The sequence below is a fragment of the Harpia harpyja genome, chromosome 16, assembly GCF_026419915.1.
Source record: "Harpia harpyja isolate bHarHar1 chromosome 16, bHarHar1 primary haplotype, whole genome shotgun sequence".
NCBI lineage: Eukaryota > Metazoa > Chordata > Aves > Accipitriformes > Accipitridae > Harpia > Harpia harpyja.
The window spans coordinates 15,160,994-15,181,529 of NC_068955.1; the positions used below are offsets into that span (position 1 = coordinate 15,160,994).

General features: G+C 38.3%; 1 protein-coding gene across 5 annotated transcripts in view; it reads right to left on the reverse strand.

Annotated features, from left to right (window-relative positions):
- Positions 1 to 20,536, reverse strand: part of MOB2 (MOB kinase activator 2) — a 122,092-nt gene that overhangs the window by 60,424 nt on the left and 41,132 nt on the right. The window contains exon 1 of one of the 5 annotated variants that reach the window (XM_052810492.1): positions 1,991 to 2,131. The exons of the other annotated variants lie outside the window; for them this stretch is intronic. Coding sequence (XP_052666452.1) covers positions 1,991 to 2,028 — 38 coding nt within the window. The 5' untranslated portion in view covers positions 2,029 to 2,131. Of the gene's footprint in view, positions 1 to 1,990; positions 2,132 to 20,536 lie in introns of those variants that run through there. 5 annotated transcript variants of the gene reach the window in all.

A 20,536-nucleotide genomic window follows, 5' to 3' on the forward strand; every position in this document is an offset into this window, starting at 1 on the left:
ATCTAGACAAGAGATAAACATAAAAGGAATTTCTTTAATTAGATAAATTTACTCCTCAGCATCTCTTGTTTCATAGAGGAAAGCACATCAGCATGTTAGAATCAGATAATATTGGAGTCTCCCACAAACTCACAGTTGAAGCTTCTTTTTCATGCAAGCATTTGGGTGCCACTGGTTTTACTCACTGTAATACAACACTTCCAGTTAAATGCTTGCCGTAAAATGTAATGCCAGGTATGCACTGGGCCACAAGTGAAATTCCTTAAAATGATTATGCAGCATCTTGCAAGTTAGAACAAGGCAGAACAGATGCACAGGGTGATCTTGCACAACTTATCTCCCTGAAGTTCTGTACCATGCATTCATTTTTAATAAACCTCAAATCAACGAAAGATTATGCTTCCCATAACTAAAATCTAAAAAATTCCTTTAACAAAAGCAATATCCATTACATCTTGCACTTCAGCACTATTTCTTAATTGACTCTCTAAATAAAGTTAATCTCTCAAAAGGTCAAAAACATCTGCAAAAAACCCAAGTTAATGATAATATATTCTCTTAACCTCTATCTACTACAAAGTCAATCCCATTGACTGACAAACACCTTACAGCTTAAAACCAAATACTGTAAGATAGTAACTTTCAATTACGTTTGATTTTGTATGCAGTCAGACAATGGAATTTTTATTACAGTTATAAAAAAAAGTTAAGGATAAGCCAGGAAGATGTTGGCATCTATTTACTTTGCCATTAAAAAACCTAATTAAAATAAAATCTAAACATTTTTAAAAATCAAATTTAAACATATGTTGGCAAAGCAAAGGACCCTTCTAAGGGGCACTGTGCAAGCCAGTGCAGGCAAAAACAGTGCAGACCAGCTGAACAACACTGCCAAAGTATTTCCTATCTGATCTGCCTGCACCGCTATTTGCCTCTCTTGTGCAGAGATTGCAAATCAAGTGCACAATGGACCATGAGTTTAAAGCCACGAGGCAGTTTTGGGCTAGTCTGCACACTTGTACTCTGAAATATATCTGGGCTTTTCAGGAATGCAGCACTAAGCCAATGTAGCACTTATCACAATGCTTACTCATTACAGAAGGTTAAAAGCAGCAGCAAAGTAAAATGACACTCCAAGACTAACAACTTTCTTCATTTGTCAGGTCACCTGCCAGGTACTAATAAACAGTTAACACAGAGCCATGGAAGTAAAAGTCCTCTTCAGTTCAGGTATGCTGTGCTGAGAAATAAAACTTACATCATATGAAGACATATAAGAATCTGCTTTAGTAAAATCAAATGCAATTATTTAAAAAAAAAAACAACAAAACAAAAAACAACTTTCACCTGAAAATTCTCTATTTTCAATTATTACAAAAAGATTCCTTAAACAAGGAGTATCTAGTTAGTTATCTTCTTTCCAGTAATGGTATATTCTCTGTTACTGAGAGGATTTAACAGCAATCAGACAGAAAAAAAAACCAAACCCAAACAGTATTTTTAAAACCACAGAACTAGTAAAGTAACTCAAGTACTTGAAACTACTTAAACTAATTTTTCAGACTGACTAAATTTAAAGTCATTTGTATTCCCTGTCAGGGAGCATCACATTTAACGAGGTCTTGTTCGTATCAAAAGCATGGGGTGTTTGCTGGCAAACGCTTAAAATAATTACCACAGGCATCTCTTCAGGAATCACACAGTTCCTAATGCTTTGGTGGTTTTACTGACCTGATCCACCTCATTTAAACATACAAACAACTCTAACCTGCCCCCACCAAACACACACACTTTAGAAGCGAATCTAACAAAATGCAGAAGAAAGCAAGCTAAATAAGCTGCATATTTCATACGCTGTGATCCTCCGCTCTTTTTGAGACAAAAGACTTGGTCATTATTTCACGTACCCCATCACTAGAAAAATAAAGGCTTCCGTTTTCACGTGGTTTTAATGATGAAGATTCAAAAGAGGATGCAGGCTCTTTCTTACCCATTCAGCGTGTATGAACCATTCCTCTTGAGTCTCATACTTGCAGATAAGAATCTTAGGAAAAAATCCAGAATGAGGTGGTTTGTCCTCTGCTAGACCAGAATACAGGCACCTGTTTGGTGGCTGCGCTTTTTGTTCACCAGGGGATCTCTTTCCTGTTTCTCTGAGTCATCAGTGAGGAACAATGCGAAACCGCCACCAGAGCCACTTAGCAGGAAGGCCAGAGGAAACTGACTGCAGCCAAACAAGAGTCTGGAGGTGTAAAATCTCCCCAACACACCTCCAACAAAATCTTGGAGCCCACTAAGGAAAAGCAGAAAAAATTCATGGAGAAGAGGTTTTTATAAAATACCTTAACTGCTCCCTGCATGTGCAAGAATAAATCTTGCAGAAAGCTGTATTTTTATTGGCGAGCTGCTCTTCTTCCAATTAGTGTGAAAGCAGCTTCAGATCTATTCCCTCCTTCACATGAGTCCTGCTGCGACTATCACTCAAGTATTCAGCACTACCGTCAGAGCACAAGGCAACTGAATAAGAAGCCCTAAAAATAACAAATAAGACTTTTTCGTGTTTTTTCTCCCCCTAATATCAAGTTGGAAACTACACATGTGGAAACGGGCACACAATTAGTGGTTAAAAGGTTTATTTTCCATGTAGAAAGTTAAAAACAGGCAGATCTAAAGTTACGCTTGAATGTTGCAGAGAAAAATATCCTCTAGCAGTCCAGTCCTGGGCAGGCTGCCCTGCATAAATCACACAATCGCACTGTCTCTGATGAGACTGTTTTCCTTCCCTTTCTGTTCACCCCAGCATTCCGTGATAGCTCTGAACTAAACAGCTGCACAGCTTAATGTCTGGACCAGAGGGGTGAATCTACCACACAAAGCAAAAATTACTCCAGCTAATTGTTGATCATTTACTGTCTGTGAGCAAATCAACACTGACTCAAGTAACAAATCACATGAAAAACATTTTTAACAATGAATGTTGAAATGACTGTCACTTGTGGCCTAGGTGAAAATACTCCAGGATAATGGGAAAACTGCACGCTAGCCAAATATAAAGATTAAATATCCACTACCTAAACAGAGGGAAGCAATGGGTAGGGTCCCACAGAACTCTGGCCTGAGTACATTATTCTGTATTTTAATGGCCCAAATGTCTAAAGACAGAATGTTTGTCAAGCTGAATTTTCATCTTGATCCCATCTTTGCATTGTTCTTTCAGATTTATCATCTGAAAATTTAACAGTTATAGAAAAACAGCCTAAAAAATAGGAGAATTGCTTAATTTCTTTCTACGTGCCTTAGATTATGCAGTTAGGTGTAATCAAGTATACCTGTATAGGGACTGATTAGATCACAGATGTTGAGAGAAAAAAGGGTTACAATGAATTACAAGCTGAAAAAATCAACAATGTCATATTGTTGATAAAATACAATGAGACCAAGCTGTACAAATATGCTGTATCTGCAAGACAGAAAGCAATTCTCAGCTTGTATCAGGCCTCATCTGGAGTACCGTGCCCAACCCTTGGCACCCTAGTTGAAGAGAGATGTAGAATTAGCTGGAGCCCAGGGAGCACCAAGAAGAATATTATCTATCTCACAGATGAGAAAACTGAGGGAGGAAAACAAGAGAGCACCTTCCAAGAATGTAGAACACTGCTGTAAAGAGAAAGGAAACAAAATGTTCTTTCTGCTCTATCCATCACAAAGGGACTTGAATTAAGCAAGAAACAAACCAGGTTAGTATTATATTTTTTTTGTTTGAGGATTTTTTTATGTTTGTTTGGTTTTTAAGTACAGGAATAGATTACAGAGTCTCCATTATTGCAGGCCTTTGAGATGATCTTGCTCCAGAGCTGGGGACTGACTAGGTGACCTCTATAGGTCTCTCACATCCCTAGCTTTCTATGATTTCCTCCCATTACTAGCTGGAAGAAAGAATGAAAATTGTGCTGTATAACCACATGAGGCGAACTAGCTCAAGTCAAACAGCATGCTTTAGATTTTTTCCTCAAAATAAGTTATACTGGCCAGGACTGCAAATAGGTCCAAGACATTACCACCACAGTGGTAGCAGCACCCTGCTTTTATCATATACATCACGGGAAAGAATTATACTTTATGTTCTTCTCTGCCATCAACTTTGCAAAGATCCTACCTACATGCTGGCTGGCACCAGGACCTGATTCTTAGAGTTGCTATGATCAGGCTCCGCTGTCCCTCAGGAGTGAGTGAAGATTCACTATGGCCACAGAAGAGCTAGAAGTTAGGTCCCTGCAGGCAGCTACCTACCAGCACTGAATGAAGCAGAGACACATTCTTGGAAGCTTGTAAAAGAAAACTTGGATGATTTATTTGGTTAATAACTTAGAGAAGGAAAAATAGTTAAAGCAAATAAATTAAAAACTTTACATATCATTTCTAAACGCTCTGCAAACCCAGAATCAAACAAAAACTTGAACTCTGTTTTCTTCTTGGAAGCCAAGATTTCTGTAGAGGTGGTCTTAAACCCAGGCTCAGAGAAAATCTGGTACGTCTTCAGTTTTAATTGAAATATATCATGCCCCACAGAAAAGATCCAACAGCATAATTAAAGCATATATGACGCTGGGGTTTTTTGAGGTTTCTACTAATTTGCATCAGAAGTGCACCAGCAATATGGAACACAGGAGCTATCATGAGGTGATGTCTGATGACTATTACTTAACAGCAATTGACTACTATTGTAAACTGGAGAACCACGATTTTTGTAATTTAAAAAAAGCTGGCCTTCCCACAGTTTTCTCAAGCTCCTTTCTGGATGCAAAATGTAAGCAATGTACCCACTGATTTTGAGAGTTTTGTTTTTACAGGCTACCTAATTTCTTAAAAACAAATTTCAGCATTCTGTTGCTGCAAGCAGCTGCTGTTTTTTCCAAACTCTACTTCTGCCGAAAGACATCAATGCTTTTCTCTTTTTCACTCCCCCATGCTCTTTCAGGGATTACAGCAGCAGAAGGGTATGTGTTCTTTAACATCTCCATCTGAAAACTATTATAGGAAACCAGCAACTAAATATAAACTGTCCAATCAGAGCCAGAGCCAGCCACATTGATGCTGGGATCCCAAAATGCTATCATGGACAAAAGAACTTACCACAGAAACACAGCTAAAGCCTACTTGCCAACACAACTGCTTCAGAAACAATGAATTCCTGCTTTAGAGAGGTCTTCTGGAAAAATGTGTTTGGTTAACAAAGATAAAAAAACCCTTATTTTTAGTCAATGTGAAAATGGAGACGATAAACTCACTGAAGCAGGCAACTCTATGGTGAGGCAATATGCTATAAACATATCTCCTACAGTTTTTTCAATTAGCTGCACCTAAAGAAATCCTTTTTTCCTCTCTCTCCCTACACGTACGCATTCCAGAGAGCATACACAAGCTGAATCATCATTACTGTGGTGAAAACACATGGGAGGAGGGAAAACATCTTCACGTCTCCTTAAGATCCCTTCTGACAAGTAAAGCATTCTTACAGCCCACTTCTCTTTTATTCCCTTCCCCAAGCAGAACCCATAAACTTTAGCATGGATTACTTGTTCCCAAGCTAAACATTCATCCAATTACTGCTCTGCTTCTGAGGGGAATTTCAACAGGACCATTTGGCCCAGTTATTCGGGATGTTAGCTCAAAGTACAGTTCTTTAGATAACAGAAATTAATATGGATGGTTTACCATTTTCAACTGTCTCCCAGCCACTTTGTGCTTTGAAAACAGCGTTAAAAGATCACTGTTTCAATTACTATTTAAAAAAAAAAAAAAATCTCCATTTAATAAGGAAACATACATGTTAAGGAAAAAGCTGGGTACAGAAGAGAATAGCTAGTCCTCTACTACTTGGAAAGACTTCAGTTCACTCAGAACTTAATTATTCATCCAGGGGAAGTTTTGCATATGAATGAAACATCTTTCTACATCTAAAAAGCAACAGTCACTAGCAACCTCAGTTCTCCACATCTGGTCAGGAAAGAGAGGAGACAATGTGCCCATATGTACCCTATTTTCCAGAGCCATGGCTTTTTCACAAGTATTAAAATTACTTCTACAGCATTTAATGTTATTTTATACATGTATCCTTGATACACTCCCTCCAATGTTTTTGAAAAATCTATTTGAATTTGTCCCACTATTGAAGGGAACAATTTACTCCCTTTCTTCTGGAAAATACCCACTAACCTAATGCTTAACCTTGTTTTCTACTGTCTTGCAACATAACTTGCAGGTAAGGGCTGGCCACCTTAATTCCCAAGATATTCAATGAAACACTGAATTGTTACAAGAAATAAATTTGAGTCTACTTTTCTGGTCTGATGATACACTTACAGCACTTTGTAGTTGTTCCTGTATCACACAGGGCACCAAACAGTGGGTCAATCAGGTTCACTTCTACTTAACTACTTAGCTAATTCAGGCTTAATTTAAACACTGGTATTAAAGAAACAAGGAGCTTACAGGTCAATATCAATCACTGCTGGACAGAGAATGAAAAAGTAAAAGAGGAGGAGAACAGGAAAATTGACTCTGAGACATAGCTGGAAATAAATGTTTTCCCCAAATTCTTCTAATTCATTCTGCACATGAAGATGGTGCTGCCTCAGCTTCAGAGCTGAAGGGATTTCTTTGCCAAAGCTGTAAAGAAATCCTATTTCAGTGGGAGTTTTGGCTTAGTACTGAAAAAAAGAAAACACCCTGTGTGGGGACACTACAGTGGCCAATATATGAATGAAAGCTGTATCACATTCCCTATGTACAAACAGAAAGACGTAACATATGAGAAGTCTTTATTTTGCTTTTTAAGAGAAGATATATATTTTTTTTAATTAATACAACAGCCAGTCCTGATTTAAGGCAAAGGTGACAGCAGCACTGAAAGGGTTATTGCAAGCACTTCATAATAAGCAAAACAGGACAGTGTTGGAGAAAGTTACAGAACTGAAATAACAGAAAAGCTATCCGCCTGGAAACGGAAAAGGGTGGGTGAGCAGTCTCTACCGGACGAGGGCAAAAGCCAGGCTTTATAAATTTAGAAAAAAATACACACCCACACAAAATTTCTCAAGTGGGGGGGGAACCACAAAAACCCACACATTTTACAAGGCCTTTATATAAATTTTGCCTAATCATTCTTAATGGACATCTGCCCATGGCTTAGTACAGGAAAGACCAAGCTTTCAGTATGTGCCAAACTGTCTGAAACGCAAACCTTTGGCACACTGCTTGCTTTGAACCCCCACTTCGGGCCTTTTCCTGGAGGTAGGTTTGGAGCAAATGAACACAGACAGATTGTTCTTTGGAAGGGCTGTCCAAAAGAGTTAATGCAATGCAAGTTTTGTATCAGACTTCACAGTTCTCGATTGCATTATTTTTAACTTATCTTAAATGATTTCTAGGTTTTAAAAACAGAAGCAGCTAGACAGAATTTAGTAATTAGTTTCAGCGTTAAAGAGAGGTCCTTGCATAGGGTTAACAAAGTACTGTGGCAAAATAAATTTTTCAGTGAGAGGTGAAAGTTGCCCTGCTTCACGCAGATGGGCATTAAGACCAGCCACATGGACAACAGTTATTTATATAACTGTGGCAAATGGCTGTAGAGCATGAAGACCCCCATTCAGATCAGCCCCCAAAACTTTGTCCATCTCGAAGGGAGGCTCATAAAGCAACATAATAAATAGTAAGAGAAGATTGATGTTCTTGGCAAGAGCAGCCAGCAGGTAATTTAGAGCAGGCACTGCCCCTTCAGTCCAAGAACAGGAAACAACTGTATGACTTACCAAAATGCCCCACCCAAGAAGTCCCAGTCGGTATAAAAGTCTGTGCTGCAAAATTTAGCTAATGATACAATCCAGGAGAAGTCTGGAAGTACCACAGAGGGAAAACGGGAGAGAAATTTCTGAGAAAGAGACTTTAGCTAAAATTAACTACACACGATCAGGCACGTACAAATCCCTGAAGCCTATAAAACAAGCAGAAGGATAAAGGAGTTGTTTTCTACTGCACAACTTGCTTCTTTCCTTTTTTCCTTTTTTTTAAATTTAGCTAAGCGGTCTCACACTAAGGTGCTAAAAGCTACAAGCAATTTTTCTACTAAAAAACGTTTAAAACTAGATTGGTTCTGTTAATAATGAAACAGTACCCAGATTCCAATACAGAAAGCTGGTATTCCACAAGTAAAACTTTTGTCATATAGAACCTTTAACAAAGGAAAGGAAGGGAAATTCTTTAAATATTAAAAAAGGGCTTTAATTTTGGTCAAATACAGAACAAATCATTAAAAACAAGAGGCATCAGGAAATAAAATATATACCCTTATTATCCAATTGTATAAGACAGACTGCATGCCATACATAGGTTAGTGAATACAACAGGTAGTAAGATGTACAACTATGTGCTCGATCATTAAAATATTTTTAATTTGAAACAAATGAAAAGTGTCAGGCTCTCACTCTCTGAACCTCCTTATAAATTTAATTACGAGCTTGCTCTTGCACATCCTCCCCAGTGTCCTCAAAGATTCATTCATCTCTTCCATTACTATCCTTGCCACTGCATGGGCAGACTGATGGGACTCTAGGATGCTCCTCTCACACTAGGGCAAAGGAAGTCCCAAGTTCAGACTGCAGATGCAGATTCTTATTGCCAAATATTATAAACTTAAGAAAGTTATTTACTTAAGTTTAACATTTACACCTGCAAAAGACAACAATCTGGCAGCCACTAAGTTGTTCTTTTGCAGTTCCTAATTCAGGTGGGTCTGAAAGATCTGTGCAAAAATGCTTACTTGGGAAGGGAAACACTGATCAACTCTGCAATTCAGTACCCAGTACAAATCTAAAAAAACACACACTTCGGCACCCATGGAATATAGTTGGCTTTGACCAAAGGAATTATTTGTGGGAAATGGGGCTTGTGTGTAGTGGGGCTGGGGGAGTGGGACACCAAAGATTAGCAAAAAAAAAAAAAAAAAAAAAAAAAAAAGTAAAGCCAAACACATATTACAGGAAGACAACTATAATCAGAAACTTTAAGCTAATCTATCAGTTGCTGACTGGTATGAACAGAGAAGAAATGTGGAGAATCTGAACATTTCAGAATAAATTCTGATCATAAAAATTATCACCCTGCACTTGCAGAGTCACTTGTCAGACATGCTTTATGTGATATACCTTCAGAGAGAAGAGAATTGACTATCTCAAAACAAATAAATACAGTATTATTTTTGCAGCTTATTCTACACTTTGAAATCAATGCACATAATGAAACAGCTTCTCTGAAATTAAATGCAGAGTGAAAAATACTGTGTGTGTCAATGGCAAAGGCAGCAACATAAATCATTTGAACACCGGCTTTTTAGGTGATCCTAACAAAGCCCTTGCCAAATTGGACTTCAGCTGCTGTTACTCACATTTTTGCAAGACCCTAAATGTTCAACAAAAAAAGTCTTTGTAGATGAAACCCAGGCGTAATCCTAGTCATCCATCCTTCAAAGAAAGGCAAGAATACTTCACCCCAGTCAGAGTCTGGACATCATACTTGAGGACATCAGAACATTAACTAATATTTATATAGCACTTTTGGAAATTCTTATGGCGCTTTGGAAAAAAGCCCTCGATCCCTGCAACCTGTGTCATCTCAGTGATTGTTACAGTCATTAGAGTGGAAAATCCCTGTAAGAAATGGCTATAAAGTAGAGCAGATAAAAGGCAACGGTTTGGAAACGGCATCAAAACCTCAGCGCTGTTTCTGTCTTTCTACATTACCAAGGATAAGACACACAGGGTACCATCTGCACTGTGCATTTTCATTGTATTAGTTAAGGCACAGCAGCGAATGTGAAGTAAAACTCTAGTAAGGACAGAAGACTGGACTTGCAATATCAGATAGCTGGTAGCTACAAATGCTAGACTCTCCGATACTTAAATGGTTTAAGGCCAGGAATAAAGAATCTGCTACATCTACCGGTTAGCTCATGACCTCCACTTCGGTATCTCCTTTTCCCAAAGTGTAAAATAGCAATAATGACACTTCGGGAAGCACTTGGACAGCCAGAAACTGAGAAGATACAAAGTCTAGGGTTTTATGAGTTGAAGTGACTCATGTAAAGCCAAGGACCAAATGAAAGAATAACAATTCAGAAATCCTCAGCTCTCAATTGAAACCTCACTGCTTAGGCCTCGTGCCTTTCAAAATACCTCTTACATGAGAGAAGCTGCATTTCAGTTCTGAATAACTGCCCTTCGTTCTCTCATCTGTGCACACACACATACCTTCTCTAAAGATTTTTGTTTAACATGGAGCTCAGGTCTCAAGGCAATATTGTAGGCAAAGCCTAATTTACTAGATTCTTACTTTATACACTATCGTCCTCAAGTCAGAAAATAAAATAAAATAAAATAGTTGTACACCCACTACTAAATTTCATCCAAACTTTGCACAACTGCTGCCCAACCACATTTCTGGTTTTATAGACTTCCACTGAGAAGTAGTCCATCTAGCTTATGCAAGGGGAAAACCTACAACCCAAGGTAACCCCTAACTCCTCACATAATGTATCCCATCCCTATATGCAGTCTTATGTCCTAGAAGGGTTTACCCTAGAAAGCTGATCTTAAGTGCCTTCAGAGATATAGCAATATACTTTTTCAGTAGCCAACAGGTGAACTGCGAGAACAAAGCAAAATAATCCTACTTTGGGAATGAAACATTTCTTCCTGGTAAAAGATGGAGTAACTCAATGTTAAAAGCAGAACTTCTAAGCTACCACCAGAATTTTTATCCTTTTACTATGCCATTTATCCAGAAGGACAACTTAAGGGGAGTGACAAATCTTGCTGTGAAGACCCAAGTTAGATGAGAGAACCAGTTTTTGGTTGAAAACTCTGAATAACCAAGAAGCGACCCAGTTTAAATTTGAAAAACTGGCTGCCGAATTAATGAAGTCACAAAACTTCATATGACAGGCTACAGTTGCCTCAAAACCACCATTTTCTGGTGGTATCACCCCTTCATTTGAAAGGCTCTTGAATGTTCCTGAAATATTTTAACCATCATCATTTTAGCCCCATATACACCCTCACATGTGTGTATGATGGTCAAATACTTTTTTTTCTTCATACATATCTAAGGGTACATATCTCATATAGCCCATTGTTTCCCCACAAGAAGTCTACCAACGCATCCAACTTACTTAAGATTGCACTTGTGTTATGCTCCCCTTCTTTATGGATTCCACCTTTACTTCTTCCAGGATTTAAAAGGAATACCAAGACTACAGTCATACATTTTAACCTGTCTAGTTTCTAGTTGTATTTACCCATATACTTCCACTAGAGCACAGCTTTTTAACTGTGGTGGGTGAAACACAGGCATGACAATCACAGAGGTTGGGAACTTATTTTCAAGAGGAGGTTGGGCACCTGTTTGAGCCATTCCTTCTATACACATGCCCTTTTATAGATTTTTAACTTAGGCACTGGGGATTTAACCTAAATCTTGGATGTACAAAGCATACTGTTTAGGGTCACAGTCACAGAGTTGTTAGTTTGCATTCATGATTCAGAAGAATTAATTCAAAAGCCAATCATTAAACCCACTCTAAACATAATTTTAGATTCCCAACAGATGGGCAAAAGAGGGCAAAAAAGCCTGCACAAATTGAGAAGGGGGATTCTCCTTACATGCTGTTCTGGAATATCTACTATTTATCTAATGTTTTATTACTGGTGCCATTATCATTATTATTATTATTATTGTTGTTGTTATTATTATTATTATTTACTTATTTATTTTGCTTAGATTTTTAACCAAGTTCATGTAATTTCGCCTAAAGTTACTAAGCTACAGGCATAAAAGCAGTCTTGTCTACAGTGCTGTGAACAGGACACAAGCAAAACCTATACAAATTAGCATACAATTTTCAAAGGTCAATTATCACATCATTAGCCAAGCCATTTACATCTCTGCAATGTGGAGTATTCTCCAATTTTAGACAGCGAAATAGAACAAAAATGCATTAAAATGCTTAGGGTTAAATAGTACAGTGTGTTGCTGAGGAAGACTTTAAACTCTCCAGTAGATTGAGTAGCTCATAATGGGCCATTTTCACACTACGCCTTTGTGCAGCTGACACCACCTTCTGTCAGATGTTTAAAGAGAGCGAGCAAGCTTCTCTACCAAGAAATACTAACATTCACTTATACTGTGAGTAAATCTCATTTCTTTACCTTAAAAAAAAGAGTAAAGGAACAATTAGCAAAAAATGTCTGGCTGTATCTTCGCAGTCACATAATTTAAAAGTAAAAGCGTAAAGAATAATCAGCACCTATACTTGTCATGTCTAGAAGCAAAACCAAAAAATACTAAGATGCAGTACAGGTTGTCCTAAAACTGCTTCTGGTTCAATAATCAAAACTTTTAAAAAGTATATAGTCAGAGCAACTTTTACAGGATATCACCAGTGTAATAAACAAGGTTTTTTTTCCCTGGATTTTAGCCGCATGTACACATCCAAAAAGATGTAAGTTAAAGCAATTTTGGGCACGCAATGTCAAGCAACTCAAGTTTCAAAATGCAACAGTTAAAGACTGCAGGCCTTAAAGCAGCCTTGTTGCACATATGGATTGTAAACCATTTTTTCCGGTGCTAATTATCATACTACTCTCTTCCCTCCAAAAACCAAGAGATTTTGTACACTGTTTCCTATTAAACAGATTGAAAAGTCATTTCCATATTGAAAAACTCAATCATCTTCAAATCCTGGAAGTGTGTAAAAGTGTGCAATTCAGGATCCATGGCAGACCTCTACCACCTGAGCAGGCACTGCTACCATGCTCCGTTTCAGGATTATATGTGAGCATCTTTAAAATGGTATTTGCTCTGCTAGCCTAGACAAGCAAGCTAGGCAAAGAGGACTGCTGGGTTCAGCTCCAGGTGATGAAAGAAGGAAACCTCTTACAACTGGAAACCTTTCTGTGTCCAGCAGAGCTGGCATTTCTTCCCCTACCTATCCAGCTTTCTCTTTATCTGTAATTTGCACCCATACTCACTCTATGATTGTATTTAACCTTTATATTCTACTCACCTTCACATCTACCCTTCAAGCTCCTGCGCCAGCACAGGATTCTTCGGTTTTTCAGGTACCCATCTGGCTACTGAACGGGCCTATGAAGAAGTAGTACAAAGCGAACTTAACCATGCATGGCTTCATCAGCTTTGACCTGCCTTTTGCTCCAACCTGCAACCCTCATCTCTTTTTTTCCAGCTACTCCAAATTTCTTAAGAAAAAAATTTTTAAAAAGGTTAGCACAGCTATCTATCCATTTCTGATTAAACTCAATCCCAGGGATTCACCAGAACAGATACTGAACTGATTGCTGCATTCCCAGAACAGCTGTTTACAGTCATATTGAGAGCATCAAATGAGCATCATACTTTAACCCCACACATTATTTACAAATAAGCTTGCACACCAACAGCTGAAACCCCATTTCTAATTTTAAAACTTGGGCTAGATGATCATTCAGAAAATCATTCCTGTTCTATTTTTTCCTTCTGACAACTAATTCAATGAAAAATTATACTCTATTGATACATACCACCAGACTCTCCACATCCTAGTACAATAATGGATTATCTGCTTGTTTTAGAAACAAAAAAACTCACTACACTGCCATAAAATAAGATAAAGTCCAGCTCAGAGCCCTGAAAGCTACAAAGGGATATTACTGTACTTCTGCTGTTAACCTTTAAACACATACCCATTTGAAGTTTAAGTGATGAAAAGCTTTATTCTCCCTAAGTGGTGAAGAACCAAGGCTTTTCAGTTTTCTATGAATCATTACCAGGGCATGAGCCAGTTTTGGTCCTATACCAGACATAACAGTTCTTATAAAGCTTTGTTGCAGGCTGTCAGCATTATTTTTTTTAAAAAACAGCATTTCATTTTCCTCATACGCTGCACTTACGTAACAATATATACCAAAGAATTTGGATAATCAAATGAGATGTCTTATTGCTACCTCTGAAGTTGCAAGTGCCAAATAAACGATTATGCAAGTACCTACAAAACACGTTAAATCCAGACCCAGAGTCCCTGCCTCACCCCTTTAATGTCTCCGCCTCTCCCAGTCCCGTCCATCAGTGTCATGTGTCGTCGTCGTCCCGACCCCCCCCCCCCCCCCCCCGTCTCCTAAAAAGTGGTAATTTATACTCACAACCAGATTTAGGGAATGTCACTGGAACACTTGGACATTTGTTAATACAGGTCACCATTTTTTATTAACTTACCAACCAAGATAATTTCAAGTCCACATACTAGAAGGTTTACCCCACACACATGAGAATCAAGCTTACTTTCAAGGTAATCTTTTCCTTCTCTTCCACTCCCAGTGCACATATTTTGGTGCAATCACACAAAAACCAACTGCTTCCCTTATGTGTATCACTGACCAGCAACCCTGCTATTGCAGAGACTCCATGACAACAAAGAGAGAGTTCATACTATGAGTCAGGCATAAAGCAATAACGTGCTATAAGGAAAGCATATGCATGTGTGTTTACATGAATCTTTTTACACAAAATTCTGCCTTTCACTTGGAGGTATTCTAACAAAATCCCATCATTTTGCTCCTCAAAAACTCTATGACAAATTTCACAAACTCCACAAAAGCGCAACAGTAAGTGCTCGAAGAGGAAAAGCAACTGTAGTAAGTTTTGACTAAGTGTATTAGAAAAAATTGTCATAATCTTTAAGCTATGTTTTGTCCTTCTCTACAGACAGTGCAAAAGGATTCAATTTAAAAGTTCTTTTCCACATTTTTTTTCATGACAGAAAGTTGAAAAACACTACCATGAACTCAACAAGCTTCTTGAGAAGACAGGATTTTTTTCAAGCCTGGCTCAAAGTTATACTATATCACTTCTGTGCTCTTTCCTTGTATCTAAAGAAAGATTGGCCCTCTCCTTGTTGTCATACTGCACTGTGCTCCAATTACACATACCACAAGTCAAGAAAGGTTACAAAATTTCTGAAGTTACTGCTGCAGAAGCAACAGCAACCTAAAATCCTGGCATTTACTACAACAACAACAACAACAACAGATACGCACAATAGGAAAAAACGAAGACTTACTTTCAGCAAAGAATCAGTGGTGACTCAAACACTGACAAACTACTGCAATTCCTTTTCTGGCAAGCTACTGCTCTCTGAAAGGACCAATGACATTCAAGAAAAAGCTTGCAAAAGAAAAGAACATGTCATGCTCCTCTTAAACTTATCAAAGAATCCAGCTTACCAACTATTCAATCCTAAAACATTTAAGGATTTTTTTGTTTTGATTTTTACAAAAACAACCATGTGTAAGGTAGTGAGCTGGCACAGAGATCATGTTATCCACTACTTATTTCTTCCTCAAGAGCAAGATGCATTTAAACTTGTAAATTGGTATTTGCAACACCTATGCATAGCACTCTGTGCTATGGAGTTTGAAATACATAGTGCAGCTGGAGAACAATTTAACCTGAGCACAGATAACCTGCACTTCCCCTAATTACAGATTCAAATGGTAGCTGTGTCCAAAACCTCTGAAATAATTACAGTCCTTACTGATACACTGTAAGTGATGATATATCAAGTCATTTAGAGGGAAACAAAAACAAGACAAACCTTCCAGCAGTAAAGATGTTGCTGTGGATTTACTTTTTCCATTACAAGAAGTTTATAATATTCATATGGTTTTCAAATTCGGAGTTATTGATCAATATGCGAATTAGAATTTCTAGACCAAGATTTCTGTCAGTTAGATATATGGTCTTTCAGCTACATAATCCTACCAGGGAACTGTATTAAAACATTAGGCTAACAGGCTAATTTACTGAACAAGTACCATGAGGAACCTGAAAATTACTTTATTGACATGATCCTCATTCCAAACCTGCACCTCCTACTCTTGGGTATCATGCCCTCATTACCCCATTAAGTTTCAATCAAACCATAAGATATCTGTGGTGATCTCACCAAGAAGGCTGCCAGCGCATGTACCTGATAAAACAATTGCTATGGAAATCTACTCTCTTACCCAGAAAAGACTTTCCGCTACCGCTCAGTTCTAGTAGGCCAGTGAGTGCTGCCACTTAATGCACACTCCACTTCCAAGGTCAGAAATAAGAAACATACCACCAGCTTCGTATAGGATATAGAGCAAACATTTGAGGATACTCTCATTTTTCATTTTCATTTTTCAGAAGCATTAAGTGAAGGAAAACAGCTCAGTTATGCATAGAGTCTAACTTTCTCTAGAATCAATGCCTTCTAAGAGCATTCTTTAGATTATAATGGCCCTGAAATCTTGTGAAGAATCGTTTATTGTGTGCATTGAAAAGCTTGCTAATAAGAAGGAGCTGCTTCATGACCACATTCTTAGAAATATCTTGAGAAATGAAAACCTACCTCATTTCAACTTAATACTTACAGTACAGCACACAAAGCAAAAACATTCACCATTATCTGGCTGGTTATCCTTAAAAACGCGCAACAGGTAATGCAAAGAATTTTCACTCTAAGGTTCCTCTGGAGGTATAAGAGGCTCTTATAGGAAGAAAAGATGGGTGGTGTGATTAGCTGACATTTCCATTCTGAGTACAGTGCCACCTTCACAACCCAGAAAGGAAGAATATTGTTCTCTGGTATTGTAACACTTAGTAAAGCACACTAAAGGAAGAAAATATCCCAGCTCACTGGCTTTACTACATGAGAAAAATCATTGAGGGCAGCATAGTCCACTCATAACATCATCTGACCTGACTGCAACAGACCCCACCAAACACCATGCTGAAGTAACACACAGCTTCGCGACAACTCAGACACGACAGCACCTAGATAAAATTTAAGACCAGCTGGCACCATTCTATCTTTCTATAAACCTTTTCTATTTCAAAATCCCTAGTATGCCAAGAACTACAAACGTAAGCACCCCTTCCTACAAAGGAAAAAGATCCAAATCACTCAGATGAACCCCTGTAACAAACAACTAAAATGCCCTCCCATACATAAAGCAGCAAATGGAGGGGGGCTTAGGCCTCAGAGGAAAGGCTATGCACCTCTGAGTACAGCACCGAGGCTCTCCTTATCTGCCTCTCATCCTTACCAGTACTGTGACCTACAGAGCAGTGATGTTAAGCAGCTCCCCTCCTCCTACCCTCCTACGTCTCAGACACTTCCTGTCTCCACTGGCATTTATTTTCAGCCCTCAAGATTCCTTTTTATATGTTCCAGGAACCCTCTAGCCATCCTCTGTCCAGATGGCAGACTTCAGATGAAGGGAACAGGGTCTTGGAGAGTCTTTTCCTGGCCTCCTCCTCAGCAGCTTGCTGGAACTCAAGAGGCAGGCCGAGTCTTGCACAGACAAGGTTCTGTTGCGCTGCAAAAGCCCTTCAATCCCTCTCCGCAGTTTTCCTCAATGCCCTCTTTGTCTTCAAGCAAATTTGTCTTAAACTTTTTAACGGCCTCTGCTTTCCAGGGGCATGCTTTATACAATCTACTCCCTACAAAGCTGCAGAAAGCCAATAAAAGGGCAAAGGAAAGGGGTCTTAAACAACGCTATACCTCAGGTTTTACTACATACAAAGCAGATGCTATTTTGACAAGCAGACGCAGAAGAAAAAGGTAGGTGATAGATTTCCATCCTGTTGATCCCTGTCATCTGCAAGAGATTTTCTGAAACATGACAGAAACACAGTAGTCTATGTACTCAAATTCAGTAAGGACCATCACCCTACAGTGAATCATTTTCAAACTATGACTCTCCCCAATAACTAGTCCTTCTTATCTCTGCACTGGGACAACAGAACCAGACCATTGTATAATCAGAAAACACCAACACAGTGTTATCACCAACACCATGCGTTCATGTACAAGCTTCAGAGAATGAGTGATGTCTCTTGTTCAAGAAAGTCAAAGTTTGCCAAAATAAGTAGAGGAAAAAAAAAAATATATTCGTTCCCAACTGAAGCTTCACTGAACAACAGTTTTGTAAGTTTCAGTAAGATCTCTTCAGGATTCCTTTAACTCTATCCATATCAAAGGCTATGACATTACTCGATTTATTATATACATAAATGAAACAATACTTCCAAGACCCAAGAGGGTTTAAAACTGAAATAAAGCTGGATGCTTCAGAGTAGAATATATTTAGGCATAAACTATTCTAAAATCAAACTCGGTAAGCAAAGCCAGTTCCCCATTTAAAGACTAGAGCTATCAGGAAGACTCTAACTCTAGCTCTTGGCTAGAAAGATTAATTTCAGAAATGAACTGCAAGAGAAAGAACAAATTGCAGAACTTCAGTAAAACCCAACTGGGGTAGGAAAGAAGTAACAGAGAAGCTGCAGCAGCACAGAAAACTTCCCAATTTCAGGTAGGACCTTAAAAATCCAGCACCTCAAAGGAAATGATCAAAATGGTGAAGCGATGGGAAAAATTAGGCAAAACACGGCCTTGTCCTTTGAAGGTTAATTTAAAAAAAAAAAAAAAAAAAAGAAAAAAGCATCTTCCTTGGTGGGAAAAGCAACACAATCTAGAGGAAATATGCACTGCAGTGCCACTATCACACTTGCAATTGTGGTTTTTTCAGTCAAATTCTTGTTCTTTATGTTTACCATCGATTTTAAAAGTTAGTCAACTATCTCCTCCTGTCCCTTTTTATCATTTACATTTGTTGTAATACTGCCTATGAGAGGATATCTTCAGTCTCGTTTTGACCAATAAATCATACAAGAAATATCTTGAAGAAAATTCACCTCTCCTTTATGGGACAGTTTGAAAACCAAATGCTATAAATAAGCTATATTAGATACCGTGACTAGATTTTTATCATGTATACTATATTTTTATTTTCCTTAACATTTGTACATTGTAGGAAACTAATCTTTTTCAGAGAGACATATAAGATTCATAACTAATTTCAAATAGTTCAAACCCTTTTCAGATAAGTCTGTTCATTTAGGGGGTGTGATCTATTTGTGTGTTGGGGTAATATACTAACCGCATGATGATAGCCATAGCTCCTCCCTCAAACATTTAGGATTGTCTAATTGAGATTTATCTGCTCTTACGAAATGTCCACTGTGTGATTTACAGTCATTTACTGTGTAATAGCTGTAGCTGATGAACTGGTTTTAAGTTCCTGTTTTATCTCCTCCCTTCTTTAGTTTCTCAACAGATTAAAAAAAGGTGTAGCTTCATCATAAGTTATTTAAATTCTATTTATACATCCACAACCAATGGCTGGCTACTACTAGAACATCACCTAATTCCATGAACTGAAAATCTGACCCAGAAATTATGTTATTTAAAACTGAAATCAGTTTGAGACCACCTACAAACCTTAGCTAATATGAGCTAGCTAATAAAACATAGGTGGAGTGAGCCAGTTACTAAAATCATAGAAAATTAAGTCCATCAGCTATAGAGTCAATGCAACATAAGGAGACACAGTAAACCATCCCATTATGATCCAGGACACCCATCCCCTTACGACTGGAAAGATGGACTCTCTCAAGTCAATGGTTTACTAACCAGACACTTAGATGAAAGCTAGAGGCTTCTGAGGGTGGCTCACAGAGAGTAGACCGAAATCCAGCAAGTAGGGTGTGAGACTCTGATCTGAAGCCAGGTATCTGATAATACCCTTGGCACTGAGCTTTCATACCAACCTCTCCCTGGTCGGCTCCCTAGCCACAGGTGTCTGAAAAACTTTCTAAGACTATGAGAGTGTGGAATAAAAAAAAAAAACCACCACCACACAATAATCCTTTTAAAACTCATGCAATTAGTCATGCTTTGAAGAAAACCTAGAAAAAAATATAGAATTTAAGTACACAAAGAAGGCCAAGGGAGCAAAGTGACTGAGGGAAAGTGGAGGGGGAAAACAAATGACTGCAGTAATACCTGAAAAGACAACCATCTATCAGGATACGCTAACAGAGCAGAACAAATACAAATGAACACGTATTATGATTAATGGAGATGATGACTGCTTTATCTGTTAAATTATACACGTTGTTGCTTTTAAAGTAGGGTGGGAAGTGCACATGCTTGGTCCAGCAGTTACAGCTAAGCTGTAATAGACTTAGGGGTGAGTGAATGGACAAATAATTTTGCACTGACTATTTTTGGCACAGTAGTGGGAAATAAGAGAGGTTGCTGCATTGGAACTGATGCATTACTGCCACATAGCTTTAAAACCAGAATTGAAAACAGGTAAGATCAGTCTCGCACTTAATGTGTAACGACCATTCTCCTTGCATTGCAGCAGAGAGTTATCCTGGAATTCAGCATGAACAACTCTAATAGCAACTCTATTACAGCCCAGGACAAGAGTGCACTAAGAGCAGGAACAAAAGGGTAAAGTTTATATTGCTAGTCTCTCAGTTTTATGAGCATCTAGGTCTACCAGCTACATGAAAAATAATATAAGGTAATCATACAGAAGATGGGACAGTA